Source organism: Rhinolophus sinicus, linkage group LG01, assembly GCF_036562045.2.
Source record: "Rhinolophus sinicus isolate RSC01 linkage group LG01, ASM3656204v1, whole genome shotgun sequence".
Taxonomy (NCBI): Eukaryota; Metazoa; Chordata; class Mammalia; order Chiroptera; family Rhinolophidae; genus Rhinolophus; species Rhinolophus sinicus.
The window spans coordinates 128,757,346-128,775,981 of NC_133751.1; the positions used below are offsets into that span (position 1 = coordinate 128,757,346).

At 34.9% G+C, this 18,636-nt stretch overlaps 1 protein-coding gene across 4 annotated transcripts in view; it reads left to right on the forward strand.

Moving 5' to 3' along the window:
• THSD7B (thrombospondin type 1 domain containing 7B) overlaps window positions 1-18,636 on the forward strand; it is an 802,394-nt gene that overhangs the window by 560,863 nt on the left and 222,895 nt on the right. For all 4 annotated transcript variants that reach the window (XM_074335732.1, XM_074335728.1, XM_019752567.2 and 1 more), the window contains one exon: window positions 1,983-2,246. In XM_074335732.1, coding sequence (XP_074191833.1) covers window positions 1,983-2,246 — 264 coding nt within the window. The remainder of the gene's footprint in view (window positions 1-1,982; window positions 2,247-18,636) is intronic.

The following is an 18,636-nucleotide window of genomic DNA, read 5'->3' on the forward strand; positions in this document are numbered from 1 at the left end:
GGTAAAATTAGGAAATGACAGGAAAAAGAAAGGTTGTGATGTTAAGAGAATAAGTGTGGGTTTTCCCAGGTTGAGTGCAATTGGTCCTTTAGGTGTAGATTTCCAGTCTGGGTCAGAAGCTTGAGCACAAAGTCTGGGCTGAAGATGATGATTAGAGATTTAAGAGACATAGGTGGGTATTTAAACTTTTTGTGTGGGTGAACATGTAGGATCAGAAAAGAGCAGAATCCAGGGCAGTGCCTCCAGGAAGCCCATCAGTTGAGGGAGATACAGAGGGAGAATTCAAAGACAAGATGTGCTCAGAGGGATGGTGGGGGCATGGGGTAGGGACTAAAAGGTAAGGTATAATATGGAACTTGGAAAGGATGTTTCAAGAATGGTGGTGAAGTCAACACTCTGAAGTATCATTGAACAACCAAGTCTGAAAGATAAGGGATAAAACATATTCCAGGGCTTTGTTTTATTATTATACTTTGGAAAGAGTTAAGTAGTTTCAAGCAACAGGTAGGCTCAGAAACCATGGTTAAGTGTGTTGAGACAAGAGTGGAAATTGAAGAGATGGAGACAACAGTACTTTATGGACATTTGGGGAGCACCAGAGAGTTGGGCATGTTAAACGCTGATAGGAATGAGCTAGTCATCGCCATTGATGTATCTCTTAAGCAGTAAATTCTTACAGCTATGACAGAGACTGTGCTTCTCAAACATATTCTCAGTCAGTGCCCTTCGTGGTAGAAGCAAGTGAATACATCCTCCCAGAGTGACAGTGGTGAGGCTGAAGCTCCTCCAAGATCATTTCAGGTCCTATAGGAATGCTTCTTGTTTATTGTGGCCCTAAGTATCAGGGAAGGTCATAGATTCAATTGTCAGGTGATAACTGTAGAATTGTGAGTAAGGTAAACTATCTGACAATGAGAAATTAATCCAAGCATCAGCATGTATCAAGTATTTATAAAATAACCATAAAGAGTAGAAATAGACCAAATAAAGCTGCCTACTTTGTGTGTGTGTGTTTTTTTGTTTTGTTTTGTTTTTTTGTGTGTGTGTTTTTTTTAGCAACTAAGCAAGGCTAGCTAATAACTTACTAAAGACGAAACAAAAGTAAAGTTACTAGATCTAGGAACATTTTTTAGGTCTCTAGACGCTATGTGTTGGCAACGAAATTGAATCAAGTTATAGGCTGACTTAGGATCCAATAAACATAATTGTCAAGTACTCAGAGCTGTGAAAAATGACTTTGCATTATCATTATTCAAAGTTGGGATCACAGCTAAATAGTCCATCAAAGTCATTCGATAAGGTAAAGTCATATTCTAGAATACTTAAGTTAAAAATTTCTCTCCAAGTAGAAGCTATAGCTTTTTCTCAGATTAAATGACCCAATATGATTTAAGCACTCTGTTGTTTCTGTTAGTATTTGCGAGCTGCCAGATAGTGGAAACCAAAATAAGTTCTACTTTGTCTACCATACCCCAAGTGACAATCCACCTCATTCCATTGTATGGGAAGGTATTATTTTGTTCCTTGAATAAATAAACTCTGTTTTTAAGAAAATCATTTGAAAAAAAGGGAAGGAGTTAATATTTACACTATTTTGTTGGTTTCCCTGGCAACCATCAATTTCACGGAAAAATGGAGACAAGGCAATCCTGGGTTTATCAACAAATTGTAGGGAAAATAATAAATAAATTAAGAGTTTCCTAGCTGTTGAGCCCTTGTAGTGAACATTGTCTAAGTATTTTGTGCCACTCTTTAACATGAAAACACTTTTTTTCTTTTCAAATTAACCTGAATTTCACAATTACTCTGGGAGTTGCTTCCATTATCGTAGGATTTAATTCTATGTACAATGGAATGAAAACAAAGACTTCATTTTTATTTAAGATTTAATATTCTAAGAGTTTTTAAGTATAATAATGTGAGTGACTTTTAATAAAACAGCAGATATGAAATTAATATATCAATGTCTCTTGTTGGAACAGGGAAAAGCAGGAAGAAGGAGAAATGCCAGGATGCTGACTTGTACCCTTTAGTGGAAACGGAGCTGTGTCCTTGTGACATATTTATATCTCATCCATACGGAAATTGGTCAGATTGCATTCTTCCCGAAGGCAGAAGGGAGCCTCAGCGAGGATTGCTGGTACAAGGAGACAGCAAAGAATGTGGAGAAGGCATGCGCTTTCGAGCAATAGCCTGTTCCGATAAAAATGGAAGACCTGTTGAGCCCTCCCACTGCAGCAGCTCTGGTAAGAAGATGGATGAGGAGTAACAGATGAGAACAATGACATACAGTTTAGGTGGTTTGTCCAAGGTCTAGAATCAGTAGCTTTGTTATTTAATAATTGTTCTCCTTTGTCAGTAACACACTGCCTGTCATAAAATATGGACATACGAATGAACCTATGTATGTCTCGCTGATTATCTGGAATGTGAGTGTTTTTGATCCTTGAAGACTCACTTCACTCTGTATTCACCTTGGAGCACCTGTTTGCTGGTGGTGAGTACAGTTGCTCTACGTTATTGAGAAGGCCAAAGCCCAATACAAATGAATCCATTTTGTGGTGTTTATTGGTGCTCTGGTCATACATAGAGAAGGAATCAGGCCTGAAACTCCTCTAAGGGAGTTGACAAAATACTAAGGAAAAAGTTAATATTAATGTATAAATGCACCCAGATTAATAGAATAAAACTGTAAAAAAAAAAAAAAAAAAGGCAATCTGGGAGAGTTTTGTGAGATATTAATCAGGTAGAAGACTTTTTCTTTTTTTTTTGAACGCTGGGAGAATTTGAGATATGGGTGAAAGGAGAAAAGAATAAAGATGAAATACAGTTGTGGTAATTGTTGATGGAAGAGGTTGAGACTCATGATTAAATAGAGTTTATGAATTTCCTGCTCTATTTTTGGTGTTTTTTACTACCTTATAAAAGAAAATTAAAAAGTTAGGAATTTTACAGAAGGTATGGAAAGAGAGAATTTGTGTTTGAGTGGCAAACTGGGAAAACTGATCGATTTTGGACTTTGTTGTCAAAGTCTTATGTTCCAATAACCTTTCTCAATAATACCGAGAGTTGGAAATTGAATTTAGTTCTAACGTGCCAGCCAAGTAAATTATAATTTGTCTTTATTGCCAATATATTAGCTTGCTGTCATTTAAGATATACCCACATCTTCAAAGGAATGCAATTTTAAGTTTAATGATTTTTTTTAAATTGGTATTATCATTGCTATGCTTCCCAGGTTAGTCTGCAGCATTGTTTTCAGTGATTTGACTTTCAGAAACATTAAATACATCTCATGAAGTAATGGACACATTTTATGGATGCCAAAGCTGGTTGACTCTAATCTTTGTTTTTTCAGCATATATCTATATCTGTATCTATATCTATATCTGTATCAGTGTCTGTATCTGTATCTGTATCATCTGTATCTGTATCTGTATCTATAGCTATATATCTACATCTATATCTGGTGTATAACATGTTAATTTGATACATTTATATATTGTAATGATTGACAATGTGGTGATAGTACCTCTATCTTATATAATTATGATTTCTTTTTAGTGGTTGAAATAATTAAGTTCAAGTCTTTCAGCAAGTTTGATAATAGCACACTATTGTTGGCTCTATTTAGTATACTGTGCATTAAATCTCTAGGAGTTATTTACTACTGGTTGCAAGGTTTTACCCTTAAATAACCTCTATCCTATCCCTCTACCCCCACCATCCCCTAGTAACTACCATTTTACTCTCTGTTTTTCTGAGTTTGGCTTTTTTCTATTTCACATATAAGTAATATAATACTGCATTTGTCTTTCTCTGTCTGACTTATCTTACTTAGTATAATAGATCAAATCAAGGTACATTCATGTTTCCACAAATGGCCGGATATCTTTCTCATAGATGAATAACATTCCATTGTTTATATATACCATATCTTTATCCATTCATCTGTTGATGGGCACTTACGTTGTTTCTATGTTTTGACTATTACAAATAATGCTGCAATAAACATGGGAGTGCATGTACCTCTTCCATATCATTCTCATTTTCTTTGGATATATACTCAGAAGTGGAATTGCTGGATTAAATCTTACTTCTGTTTTTAATTTCTTGAGGAACCTTCATATTGTTTTCCACAGTGGCTGAACCAGTTTACATTCCCACCAATGATGTACAAGGGAATCCCTTTTCTCCCACGTTCTTGACGCTTTTTATTTGTTCTTGATGATAGCCGTTCTGATAGGTGTAAGGTGGTATCCCATTGTGATTTTGATTTTTGCATTTCCCTGATGATTAGTGATGTTGAGCATTTTGTTGTATACCTGTTGGCCATGTAGATGTTTTCTTTGGGAAAAAAGTCTATTTAGTTTCTCTGCCTATTGTTAATTTGATTGTTTGTGTTGTTGATATTATTGAGTTATATACATTCTTTATATATTTTCGATATTAACCCCTTATCCAATATTTGGTTTGCAAACATTTTCTCCCATTCTGTAAGTTGCCTTCTCATTTTTTCAGTTGTTTCTTTCACTGTGCAGAAGCTTTTAATTTTGATATAGTACCATTTTTTTTGAGTTCTGCTTTTACTTTTTGTGCTCGTAGTGTCATATCCAAAAAGTCATTGCCAAGATCAATGTGAAGGAGCTTCTTCCCTACATTTTCTTCTAGTTGTATGGTATGAAGTCTTAGGTTTAAGTCTCTGGTCCATTTTGAGTTAATTTTGTGAGTGGTGAAGAATAGGGTTCCAACTTCATTTTTTTACATGTGTTTATCCAGTTTTCCCAACATTATTTATTGAAGAGACTATCATTTCCTATCAGATGTTCCTAACTCCCTTGTTGAATACTAGTTGACCAAATATGGGGGTTAAATTCTGAGCTCCCTAACCTGTTCTATTGGTTTATGGGTCTATTTTTATGCTAGTACTATACTGTTTTTATTACTATAACTCTGTGGAACAGTTTGAAATCAGGAAGTGGTGATTTGAACAAGAGTGGTGAGAGTGAGCAACCTTGTCTTGTTCCTGATCTGAGAGGAAAAGCCTTCATTTTTTTGAATATAATATCAGCTGTGGGTTTGTCATAGATGGCCTCTAATACGTTGAAGTGCATTCCTCCTATACCCAATCTATTCAGGGTTTTTTATCATAATAGCATGTTGTATTTTGTCAAATGCTTTTTCTGCATCTGTTGTGATGATGATGTGATTTTTATTTTTCGTTCTATTAATGTGATATATTGCATGTTTTGATTTATGTGTGTTGAGCCATCCTTGTATCCCAAGGATGAATCCCACTTGTCGTGGTGTTTAATCCTTTTAATGTGTCCAATTCAGTTTGCTAATACTGTGTTGAGAATATTTGCATCTATATTGGTCTATAGTTTTCCTGTAGTGTCCATGTCTGGCTTTGGTATCAGGGTAATGCTGGCATTGTAGAATTAGATTAGAAGTGTTCCATCATCTTCAATTTTGTTTAGAAAGAGTTTGAGAAGTATCGGTTCTCTACCACCTCTGCTGGAAAAGTAGTCACTACTACCACTGATAGCCTAGCCGCTTGCCGTGTCACCCTGGGATGTCAGGGAGTACCTTAGCAACTTCTTTCCTTTCCATTCCCTCTAAACTCCTCTCTATCCCACTCCAGTGAAATTCTGAACTCTCCCTTTAGGCAGGCTGGACTTAAAAAATTATCTTGCCCATTGGTATCTGTCCAGTTTTGTACTCTCTAGGTTCTTTCTTTCATGATTGCAATGAGTGAGGATGGGCCAGTTTGCTGACTCCCGTGCATATGCAGCCTTCATCAATATCCCTTTATTTATTTTCAGATGCACAGGTGGGCTAGAAACCTGCAGGTTTCTGAGAGTAATGTGTAGAGGCACTTTTGCTTGGTAATGGATGTCTAATTAGTTGTTATAAAAAGGGAAGAGAAGGGAGGAATGTCTTATGCCACCATGATACTGATGTCTCCTCCATAACGGTTTATTTATCCATTCATTTGATAAAACCCTATATGTTGAACACCTGCTCTTTATATGAAACACCTGGTCCTTTTCTATGATTTGGATATATAGTTATAGAGAAATTAGGAAGTTGTGCAGTTTATCGTCCAGTGGGCGATAGAAACAAAACAAAAGGAATCTCAAGTCTTAATTAGCACTTAGGAGGCTGAGTAGAAAATCTTCAGATAGACTTCATGGAAGTCCTTACCGAAGTGACATACATTTGAGATGTGAAGAGTGAGAAGAAGGCAGGCAGCCATGTGAAAATACATGCAAGGTGATTTTAGTTCATGGGACAAGCATGTCCAGATGATGTGAGGCAGAAAGAAGTTCTGGCAAAAACAAAGGAAGCCCTGTGGTTTGAATGTAGAGAGTGAGGATAAAGTTGTGTGAAATGCAGTTGAAGTAGGCAAAGTCTTCTGGGTCTGGATTTAATTTAAGTGCAATCATCACATGGGATGTATGTGTTTCAACAGCTCTTTGGGTAGAATAGCGGTGTATAATGAATGCAGATCCATGGACAGGTCAGCTGTGCAATACATGGTCACACAGACTCTACAGAATCCCTAGTTCTAGTTTACCCTTGATATACAATTTGGGATTAGAAAAAATGAAATTGCATTGCTACAAGTGGACAAGCAATGTTTTTGGAAGAATGGAAAATGCGGAAAAACAATTTCCCAGTGATTCAGTGATAACTGTGTGAATTAACTTTAATTCACAAAATTATAAAGTGAAAATGCAATGTGTTTTGTATCTGATTCCAGATAAAATATGATTGATTTTGGTACGCAATTAATTGTCTTCATTAGTATTTCATCCAGAAATAACTTAGCCTTTGCACCTTAACTCTATTATAGCAATTTTATTAATTGACTATCATATATAAGGAGATATAGAGAGCAGACAAAGATATATAAATAAATAACCACTTTGTGACTTAAAGAACTATCATTTTACATATCCGAAGTCACTGGAAAATATGTGAATTTAATCTTAATACATTTAGAAAGTTTATATTTTCTGTGTACAATTTGAATTTTAAATTATTGAAAGATTTATGTTACCACTACATGTGGACAAGTTTTTGTTGGCCAAGCTGAGAGAACATGCTCAGGGACTGAAAGTTACATCTTTATTATTAACTGAGGGTTAAGAGAACATTTTATAAAGTGTCCTAGCAAAGACTTATGGGTCTCAAAGATAGGACAAAGCTTTTCAACTGGTTGTGAGCTGTCCTTACAAGTCCATCACTAAGAGGGACTGAATAATTATATCCCACCCTTTACTGCAGAAAAAATAGAAAAATTTTAGTCATCTGCAATTTTGCCAAATGACCTATTTCCTAAATCCTCTGCACCTTTGTTTCTTAAGACATTGCAAAGCTCTTCAAATCACCACTTGAGGAATTGACAGTGCCTACTCTGGGGCAAGGAAATGTAGGTTTGACAAGATTAAGAATGTTTCTGTTTTTCACGCTGAGATTTTGCTTTTCTTGCTTTTTTGTTTTAATGTGAGTGTTGCTATAAAAATTGATGACTACTTTAGAGATTGCTTCTATATATGTTTCTTCATCTCAGTTGCTCTCTTTTAGTTCAGACTTCTCTCACCTTTTCCTGAGATTCATTTCAGTCATTGTTCATCCACCCTTCTCACTTAGTCCTTCCTCCCACCATCATTTTCTCTTATTTCAATGAGGAATTTTTCCAAAAGACAAACCTGTTTCTTGCTCATATAGGTTTTAAACTCTCAATGTCATCCAGTTGTCCAGACCCCCTAGCATGGACTCCAAGCCTTTTATGATTTTGCCTTTTAACCCCTGAAGCTTCATCCTTCTCCCTTACCATGTTGAGCTTCAGCTGTCTTGGGATTTTGCCTGCCTGTCTCAATATATACCATTCACTCTCAAGCGCTTTTGCCTTCTGTTCCTGTACACTTTACTTCTTTTATACCTTTGATGTTTTCTCCTTGCTACCTAATTCTGTAGTTGACTCCTAATAACCTTTCTGGACTTACATTAGAAATGTCATCTCCTTTGGGAAATCATAGGCAGTCTTGCTAGTCAGCTCTCCCCCAACCCTGGGAACCCATTAGTAACTGAGCATATCTTCTTTATGTCCCTTATCACGATACAGGTCCCCAGTCCTAGTGCTTCTCATATTTTATTTATCTACTTTATTGCTGGTCCATTCTGCCACAGAGGGGTGTGTGCTCCTCAGGGAAGGGCTGTGTCTGCTTCATCATTCTGTTACTACAAAACCTAGTAAGTGTTAGCTCATCATATGCTCAATAATTTATAACAAAATGCAGAATATAAATCCATGCTATATATAAAGAATTTTAATGTACATATGTCTATTAGTTTTCTATGGCTCCTGTAGCAAACCACAAACTTGGTGGCTTAAAACACATTTTATTCTATCACAGTTCTAAAGGTCAGAAGTCCAAAGTCAGTTTCACTGGGTCAAAATCAAGGTGTAATCAGGGCCATGCTTCCTTCGATGTGTCTGGGGGAGAACGTTTTTCCTGGCTTTTTCCAGTTTCTAGAGCTGTACACCTTGGCTCATAGCCTGTTCCTGAGTCTTCAAAGCCAATGGTACAGCATCTTGCTTCAGTGTCTTATGGCCTTCTTCCATGTCATTTTATCTGTGTGAAATCTTCCTCTTTCTCCCTTTAACAAAGACACTTGTGGTTACTCAGTCTGGGCTGATATTTCAGGACAGTATTCCCACTTCAATATCCTTAACTTAATCATAACTGCAAAGTCTCTTTTGAGGTAATAGTCACAGGTTATAGAGATTAGAGCCTGAATATCTTTGAGGCCATTTTTCAGCCTATTACAATATGTTAAGCTTGTTATATCCAAGCACAACTTCCTATTTTTGAGTTATACTTTTTAAAGACGTGCAAATGAAAAACAATCGAAAACTTCTCTCAAGTTTTAGAAGCATTCCCATAGTGTTATTTTATTTATGTTTGTGGTGTCCACACAGGAGGGATTTGTGTGAATGATTAGTATCATTATCCGGAAAACTATCAGGCATATTCACTGGCTAAAATGTTGTAATGAAGAAAGCAAAAATTACTTATTTCCTTGAATAACAATATGTGGAATCATTATTGTTTGCTTGTGCAGGATATAGAAATACCCTTGTCTCCAGGTCATATATTATCTTTATCTTATTTATTTCTTATGTTTTGTTTTGTTTGTTTTTTAAATTTTGATCTATTTAATGATTACTAGAGACAAAGGCTTACTGATAAGATCTCATTTGAAGAGAGGGTTCTGCTACTGAAAATGTTTAAGGAACTCAATCTAAGAACTCACCTAATGAAGGTGAGTTGGGAACAATGGTTCTTTTAACAAACATAAATGCATCTTTCTTATATAAAAGTATAGAATGATAAATAAATCATATTCATTGTAAATATTCATAGTCTAGCACAGGACTGATTAAGTACTTTCAAATTTGAGATGACCTCACCTCTCTGAATCATACTACACTTCAGTTTTTTTAAATTACAATGAGATGAAAATTCAGGACATCAACCCATCAAACAGTTTCATATACCTATCTTTCTTATCCAGAATTATGTCGAGATACGGAGTCAAGCTTTCTGTGGTGGTTGGAGATTGATTGGAGTTAGACAATGACAGAAGGCATGACTTGGGCCTTCTAGCTTAGTATCTATGGATTTAATTGGAATGCCTTTTCTGAAAAGGCAGTCTGTATTGTAACCCTTCTCGGGGGAGAAACTCAGGGCCCATGATTAAATCCATGTACAAGTTTCTTTTAACCGAATTGAAATAAAATGCAGCATATCTTATCTTAAATTAGAAAGTAAACAGAACTCCTAAACAAATGTTGTTGTTTTTTTAATTAAGGAATCAATGTCATTATTCCTTCTTTAATGCAAACAAGTAGATATCTTATGAAGAAGTGCAGAATAACTTTTTGCCTTCATTGCTTTAAAAAATTATTCACATCTGAAACTAATATAAAATTAAATGTCAGCTGTAATTTAAATATAAAAAATAAATTTAAAAAATAGTTCAATTCCCTAAGATCAGGAATAAAACAGAATGTCCATTTTTGACTTCTATTAACACTCTAATGGAGATTCTAGACAAGACATTTAGGAAGATAAAGCAATCAAAAGTATCTAGATTAAAAAGGAAGAAGTAAAACTATGTCTGTTGGCTAATAATATGATCTTATAAATAGGAAATCTTAAAGAACCCCCCTATAAAACCATTAGAGCTAATAAAGGAATTCATCAAGTTTGTAGGGTACAAGATCATTATGACATCAATTATATTTCAAAGCTGGAAAACATAAATGATAAATATACCAATGAGTTGCAGTTCTATACATTAACAATGAACAATCAGAAAATAAAATTAAGAAAACAATTTCCTTGATAATAGCATAAAAAAGAACAAAATACTTAGGTATAAATATCACAAAAGAAGAAAAGAATGCGCTCTAAAACTTTAAAACACTATTGAAATTACAGAAGACCTAAATAAATGGGAAGATGGCTATGTTCATGTACCAAAAGTCTTATCATTTTTAAAATGCCAATACTCAAATTGATCACAATCTCTATCAAAATCTCAGCTGACTTTTTTAATGAAATCAACAAACTGATCCTAAAATTCATATGGAAATGCAAGACAACAACAATAATTAAACAATCTCAAAAGAAAAGAGTAAAGTTAGAAGACTCACACTTCCCAATTTCATACTTACTCCAATAAACTTTAATTAAAAATAAAAGAAACAAACAAAAAAATCTACTACAAAACTCCAGTTATCAAGATAGTGTAGTACTGATATATGGCTAAACATAGATAAATGGAACAGAATTTAAAGTCCATGAATAAATTGTTACATTTATGCTCAACTGATTTTTAAAAAGTGTGCCAAGACTATTCGATGGAGAAAGGATTGTCTCTTCAACAAATGATACTGGAACTGAAGCTCTATAGGCAAATGAATGAAACTTGACCCCTTACACTGTACACAAAAATTAAACAAAATGGATGATAGACTTAAATGTAATAGCTAAAACTATAAAAGTCTTAAAACAGCAATAAAGCTTTGTGACTTGGGCTAGGCAAAGTCATTTTTGCTACAACACCAAAAGTGCTAGCAACAAAAGAAAATATAGATAAGCTGGACTTCACCAAAATTAAAAATTTATGTGCTGCAAAGGATATCATCAAGATCGTATAAAGATAACCCACAAATGGGAAACATATTTGCAAATGATATATCTGATAGGAGACTTGTATCTAGAATATATAAAGATGTCTTATGTATTAACAATAAAAAGACAACCTAGTTGAAAGCTAGGTTGGATCAAAGGATTTAAATATACATTGCTCCAAAGAACATATACGAATGGCTAAAAAGCACATGAAAGGATGTTCAACATCCTTGGTATTAGGGAAATGAGAAAAATAAGGGTTGGTGAGGATATAAAGAAATTGGAATCCTCATACTGGCTGGTGGGAATATAAAATGGTACACTCCTTTGAAAAACTGTTTGGCAGTTCCTAAGAAGATAGTTACTATACGTATCACCCAAAAGAAATGAAATATATATCCAAGAGAAATTAAAACACATATTTACATAAAACACACAAATATTTAGCAGCATTTCTCATGAAAGCTGAAAAATAGAAACACCCACATTTTTATCAACTGATAAGTGGATAAATAAAATGTAGCATATCATATAATGAAAATTATTTAACAATTAAAAGAATGAAATATTGATATCTACTGCAACGTAGATGAATCTTGACATCATTATAATAAGTGAAAGAAGTCAGTCACAAAAAAACACATGGTATGTGATTCTATTTATATGAAATCTCCAAAACAGTCAAATGTATAGAGACAGAAACTAAATTAGTGCTTGCCTAGGCCTGGGAGGGAGAGCGGAGACAGGGGAACTGGGAGAGATTGTACGTCAGTCAGCTCAGACTGCTATACAAAATATTATAGACGGAGGTGGCTTAAACAAAATAAATTTATTTTCTCACCATTCTGGAGGCTAGAAGTCTGAGATCAGGATGCCATTGTTGTTTGGTTCTGGTGAGAGTTCACTTCCTGGCTTGTAGCTGGCCACATCCTTGCTATGTTCTCACATGGCAGAGAGAACAAGCTCTCTGGTGTCTCTTCTTAAAAGGGCACTAACCTCATCATGAGGGCTCCACCCTCCTGACCTCATCTAAACCTAATTACCTCCCAAAGGCTCCATCTTCCATCCAGTGTCTGAATTTCAAGAGGACATGATGCTGTGTCCTAATGGATATGTGGTTTCTTTTTGGGGTGATGAAAACTTTCTAAAATTGATTGTGGTAATGGTTGTACAAATCTGTGAATATGCTATAAAGACATGAAGTTGTGTATTTTAAATGCGTGAATTGTATGTGAATTATATCTCAAAGTTCAAAAATTATGAATTTTAAGATAAAATTAGTGAAAGATTTATAATAATTCAAAAGATGACTTCAGTGCAAAATATGCCTAACATGTCTATATGTTTACACACATATGTATATGCATACATACATGTGTGTATATACATACATGTACATACAAACTCACCAACATACCTAAAATATTGGCAGTAAGGATTTTAACTCATTTGGAGGATTTTTTGAAGAATCTCTATGAATAGGTTTGTAAATAAGTAAACTTAATTAAATGTGGAACATGCCAGAAGAAAAATATGAACAAAATATTCTGGGAAGACAATGATGAACTAAATCTGGGGTGGTTTCAGCAACAGTGTCTCAGAAGAGGAGGAGTATTTGATCTGGCTGAGGAGGAAGAAAAGGGTATATTGTTCTTTGGTAACGGTAACTAGAACCGTATGACCAGGTTATGGATAGGTGACAGTAGGCAAGATTAGAAATGTCAGTTGGAGTTAGCTCGTGTAGGAACTCGTGTGCTAAAAAAACCTTTATTATTCAAGGCCTTTTTTAAAAGCTCAAGTAAGGTTTCAACTTGATTTCCTAAGGGATTCATATCTAACAGAACTCCAGTGTTAATTAAAATTATTTTTATGATAAGATTACTTAACTGTGTATCAACATAAAACTGAACATAACTTCCTTATGCTTACAGGACATAAGCTACATAAAACTGAAAGAGATACACACTTTTAATTGTTAAATTTTGGAATTCACTCTTCTCTGACAACGTCTACAGATGTTTAGAGGCCAATGAGCCACACCTCTGTAGTTCCGCTTTACGGTAGTACTTCTCAACTTTTCTTCTCTGGTGACACATTTCCCTAATAATGTTTACCTAGAACATACTCATCATAAGGGAGTATTTTCCAAGCGTTGCCCATAGACGAAGCTGCCTAAGGATAGGTGAAAGCCAGGAACCTTTGCCCTAACTCTCCCTTTATCTATTCTACTCATTCTTCAAATCCCAAACTGTCAGAACATTACTGCTTTAGAAAGTAGGGTTGTTAACCAAGGTTGTTATAATAAGTGGCCATGTTTATTTTAGAAAGATAATTATGGCTTCAGGGTTGAGGTGGTATTAGATAAAAGAAAAATTAAAGCTAGAGAAACTGACCAGGAGAGTTGCAGTGGCCCTTGTGAGAGGGGAAAATTGGCAGAGTGCTTGGGATTGGGGAAGGGAAGACGAATCTAAGAGTCAGGAGGGATCACACTGGTTAGTGGTATAGAAGTGCTTCCATTTATGTGTGTGTGTGTGTGTGTGTGTGTGTGTGTGTGTGTAGTTTTACAAATTAAAAATAAATCTAAAATATTGTCTACATGTGAGCATTTCAAAAACCTGAAAATATATGTAATGCCCCTACATTTATAAATGTATAAATATTTTATTTTCCAGGCTAAGTATCCGGAGTAGTTTGCACTGTGACTCGTAGGTAATTTCTAGTCCCTTCCTTATTTTTTCCCCACATGTTTCCATTTGGCAATAAGCACATAAATGAGAGTAAAGAGAACATGATGTCCCAATGTCACTTTCAACCGTACCATATGCTGCAACACTGAACTTCTTCCCTCTGTCCCCATGTACCGTCTGTCCTTGCAAGACTCCATTTCTTTGCCTGTGTTCTCTCAGTCTGGTGTCATTTTTTCTTTTAAGGTGAAGAGCTACTCATCTTTTGAACCCTAAAGAGAGTCACTTTCTTCAAAGAGCATTTTTCCCAACTCCTCCATCAGACTGGTTATATAGTCTCACAGAAATATAGTTATACTTTCACGGAGAACATGATTTATATTAGACTTCATCTCTTTTTTTAAAGAATTTTTAATTAAAATATAACTAACATACAATATTAGTTTCAGGTATATGCAACAGTTATTAAACTTTATCTCTTTATATGTCTTTCTCCCCTTCCAAATTATTAGTCTCCAATTCTTAGCTCATTTATTAATTAATTCAGGACATACTTTATTAAACACCTATGTGTTGAGCACTATGACATCGCTTGATTATACAGTCAGACAAAACACATATGGTCCCTGCCTCTGTGGAGCTTGGAGATTGCAGTGTAATAGTTGAGAGAGCTACTAAGAAAATATATACACAGAATATATAATATATAAATTGTCTTAAGTACAATGACAAAAAGGATCAGGAAATAATAAGGAATAACAAGGGGGTGGCGATCATTTAAACTGGGGAATCAGGGTACTCCATTACAGGGCTCTAAAAAGTGAAGGATGAGAAAGTGATGACAGGGAAAGAACACACTTCCAGCCAGAGTAGATGCTTAATGTCTCTTGAATAAATAATAGTACAATATCCCCTATGTTATATTCTTCCACTTTCTTTGGACCATTTTACTAGAATTTCTGATCAGGCTTGGCTTTCTTTTGTAAACCATCTCAAGTACTTCTTGGTAGATAAAATTTACATTAAAAAAATGTATAACTTAATTTATATACTGACTATGCATTTTTAGTTTGTAGTAAAAACAAAACAAAACCAAAAACAAAAAACAAAAAACAAAACAGAACAAATCCTGAAGTCTGTGTTTTAGCAACCTCTATAAAGTTTTGTATCTCCCATTCTGAGTATAGATGTTCAGTTGCCTTTTGGTATTGTATTACAGAACTGTGTTTTTCCCTGTATTATCTTTCATATAACAATGAGTTGTAGCTCATTATTCTAGCTTTTTCAGCACTCTAAATCTTGATGGACATCCAACATGTTAGCTATAACTCTCAGCTTTACATCATCCCAAAATTTGATAAGCGTGCCATCTGTATTTTTATCTACGTTGTTAATCAAAATATTGAACAAAAAGGATGAAGCGTCCCCCACTCCTCAGCATTCAGCCAGAGGGAGACATCTCTCAGGATGGCACTGATCCATTAATCAATGTTGTTTGGGTACCTACACAAATTCAGCTAGCTCTCTATAATTCTTTACGAGGGTATGAAGAGACAGTATTTTTCAGATTATTTCTACCTATAGCATCCTCTTCTTTCTTCTCTAACAGTCCAGTAAATCCATGAAAAAGAAATTATATCACTTTATCTGGAATTGATCTCAGCAAGTCCATTTTAACACCCACTGCCCACCTCTTTATTAAAATATTTGCAAGCTCTTTAATAGTATGCTCATGGATTTTTTTGAGGGGTCAGAATTGGGACTTGCCATAGCTTCATGATAACCTCCTGTAGTTCTGTCCCCTCTGGCTAGGCCTAGTCCTCCCAAGCAAAAGTAATGTCTCAATGACTTGAAAGTCAGGCCCAGCTGCACAGTACCCAAGGAGAATGAGCCCTTTCACCACGGATGATTCCTTTCAGGTAGTGATGCTGTTCAAAAGGCAGGCAGTGTGGGGATATGACTGCAAAATGCATTTCCTACACTAATTTGCCCTGAGTCTTTATTTTCCTGTGTTTATTGCCCACACTCTGTATGTTGGTCTACATATAACAATGGTTACAATTCATATTCTTCAATTCCTATTTTATGACTTTCTCCTTATAATGACTTGGGCCTCCCCTATGCTTGATTCTAGTCTTGTTCTCAGTTTTCTATTTTTTCCTGTCCATTTGTCCTCCCTCTCCTTCAAGTTTGGCTTTTAAAGCCCTATAGTTTATGTCTTCTGCAAAACACATTTTTGGTTGTTGTTGTCTCTCCTATTAGAACTTAATTGTTTGCTAAACATCCATTATATTTCATAAACTGAAAATGTTAATCGTATTCTTTATTACTATCTGTACTGCAACTGCTTTACTTTCTATATCCCCCTTCTTTCTCAAAGGCTTCTTCTAGAAAAACAATATTATCTATGTCCCCCCAAATCCCTTATCCTCATATCTGAGACTAGTAAGTCCCAGGAGCCACTTTCCAGATTTCTCGTCAGTTATACTCCTCCCCACTTACATCACCAATGTCAGTAGCAATCAATTCATTTGATAAGTTTTGGCAGGTTTTTCTTGGGTAGTGGAGCCATGCTTGGGGAAGGTGAGGGTAAAAAATACTAGCTTTTTTAGTATTCACTATATATTAGGCACTCTGCCGGGGCTTTGCTTATGTTATAACATTTATTTAATAAGAACACAATGTCAAGGATTATATAACCCCATTTTGATATGATATCACAGTGGAAAAAATTAAAATATTTAAAATTTTCAAATTCTGGGTGTGACACAAAGGGTTTGGAAGATGGATCACCATGCCATGAATCTTAAATATACTCTTTTTCTCATTGCTCTTCCACTGAATGTCCACTGCAGGGCTTTAAGCAGGAGAAAAATAACAACAGTTATCTGGAAGGTCGTAGTTTTCTGTCTCTCTATGTTTTATGTCTCAAGTTGAACAAAAGTACTTTTTCATGTATGTCCTTGGGTGATTTTCTCTGTGGAGTGACCAATCAAACTGATGTATTATTAGGCTATTTTTAATTTCAAAGAATGAGGACAAACTGAAGTAACCTCAGATATGGGGACCCATTTCTGGGTACATGGAGAACTAAGGAAGCAGAGAGAACCCCCTTTGTCTCCGGAGGAAATGCACCATGAGTTTGATTCTGCCCTCTATTTAATTCCCCCCACAGTATGATTCTGTTGTTCTCCTGACTCTGTCTTGGTTTCCTGAGTCTTGTTTGACAGCATAAACTTCCACTTTCTCCCCTGTCTCTACAGCTTTCTCTGTGTCTGACATTTAAAATTCCTAATTGAGTTGCTGCGTGCTCTCATCCTTAGTCTATGCACATCCTTCTTTTATTTTTAATTCAGTTTCATAATTTCCCCTTTCACTCTGTATCCCAAATCCTATTAACTTTGCTCATATTTAATTTATAACGTTCAAATCTTCTCTGCATCTGTTTATGTTAAAGTATATATATATATACACACAGAGACACACAAAGGGTGCCAAAATATGTATACACATTTTAAGAAAAGAAAAAAACTGTATTAAAATTATAATACAATGAACGACACTAGCATTCATTTGATTAACGCCGTCTTTTGAGCGAATGTCATATACTACACATTGTTACGGTAATTCAATTCAAGTTCAGAAAGTAACACATAGATAATGTCTCTTAAAAATGTGTACATTTTTTGACACCCCTAAAATATATATATATATATATGTATATATATACACATATATACATATGTATGTGTATATATATATATTTATATATATTCATATTCCTGAAGTATAAATATGATTATTTTGCTTGTGGTTTAGTTTAAATTTATGATATATATGTATTTTGTTTTTTAACTTTTATTGGAATGTAACTGAAAAATAAAGTTCTATATATATTTAAGGTATTCAACTTTATGTTTTGGTATACATTATAAAATGATCATCACAATCAAGTTAGTTAACATATCTATCACCTCACGTAGCTATCATGCTGTGTGTGTGTGTGTGTGTGTGTGTGTGTGTGTGTGTGCGTGTGTGATAGTTTATTTATTCATCAATTGTTAGACATTTAAGTTGTTTCCATATCTTGGCTGTTGTAAATAATGCTGCAGTGGGAGTGTAGGTATGTCTTTGAGATACTAATTTTATTTCCATTGGTTATATACCCTGTGGTGGAATTGCTAGATCATAAGGTAATTGTATTTTTAACGTTTTTCCTGATAATTAATGATAGCTAACATTTATTGAGTGTTTACATTGTTATTCCTTTCTCTAAGTGCTCTCTCCCTCTAGTAACTAATTTTATTCTGCTAGTGACAGTGTCAGTTAGATACTATTTTTATTCCCATGTTATAGATAAGAAACAGAGAGGTTAAGGAACTTGCACGAATTTTCCCAACTAGGAATGTCAATTTATTTTCTTGTCCTCGTAATCTGGCTCCAGAGTGTGTCCCTTAGTCAATATATTAACTGCCTCTGTACTATATGCAGATTAGTTTATTCTTTTGGAGACACTGCATAGTATTCCATTTTTTACACATATTAAGCATTTTATATTTCTTTTCCAATAGTGATAAACTCTCCAGGCTTCATTTTAGCCTTGGCCAAGCAACTAAGGCTGTTGTAAATAGTCCCATAATGGCATCTTGTGATGCAATACTATCCCTAGGCAGCTAGTAAGACAATATAATTTATTCAAACAAGCAAACATTAAAAACAAAGACACTAACCAAAACAGT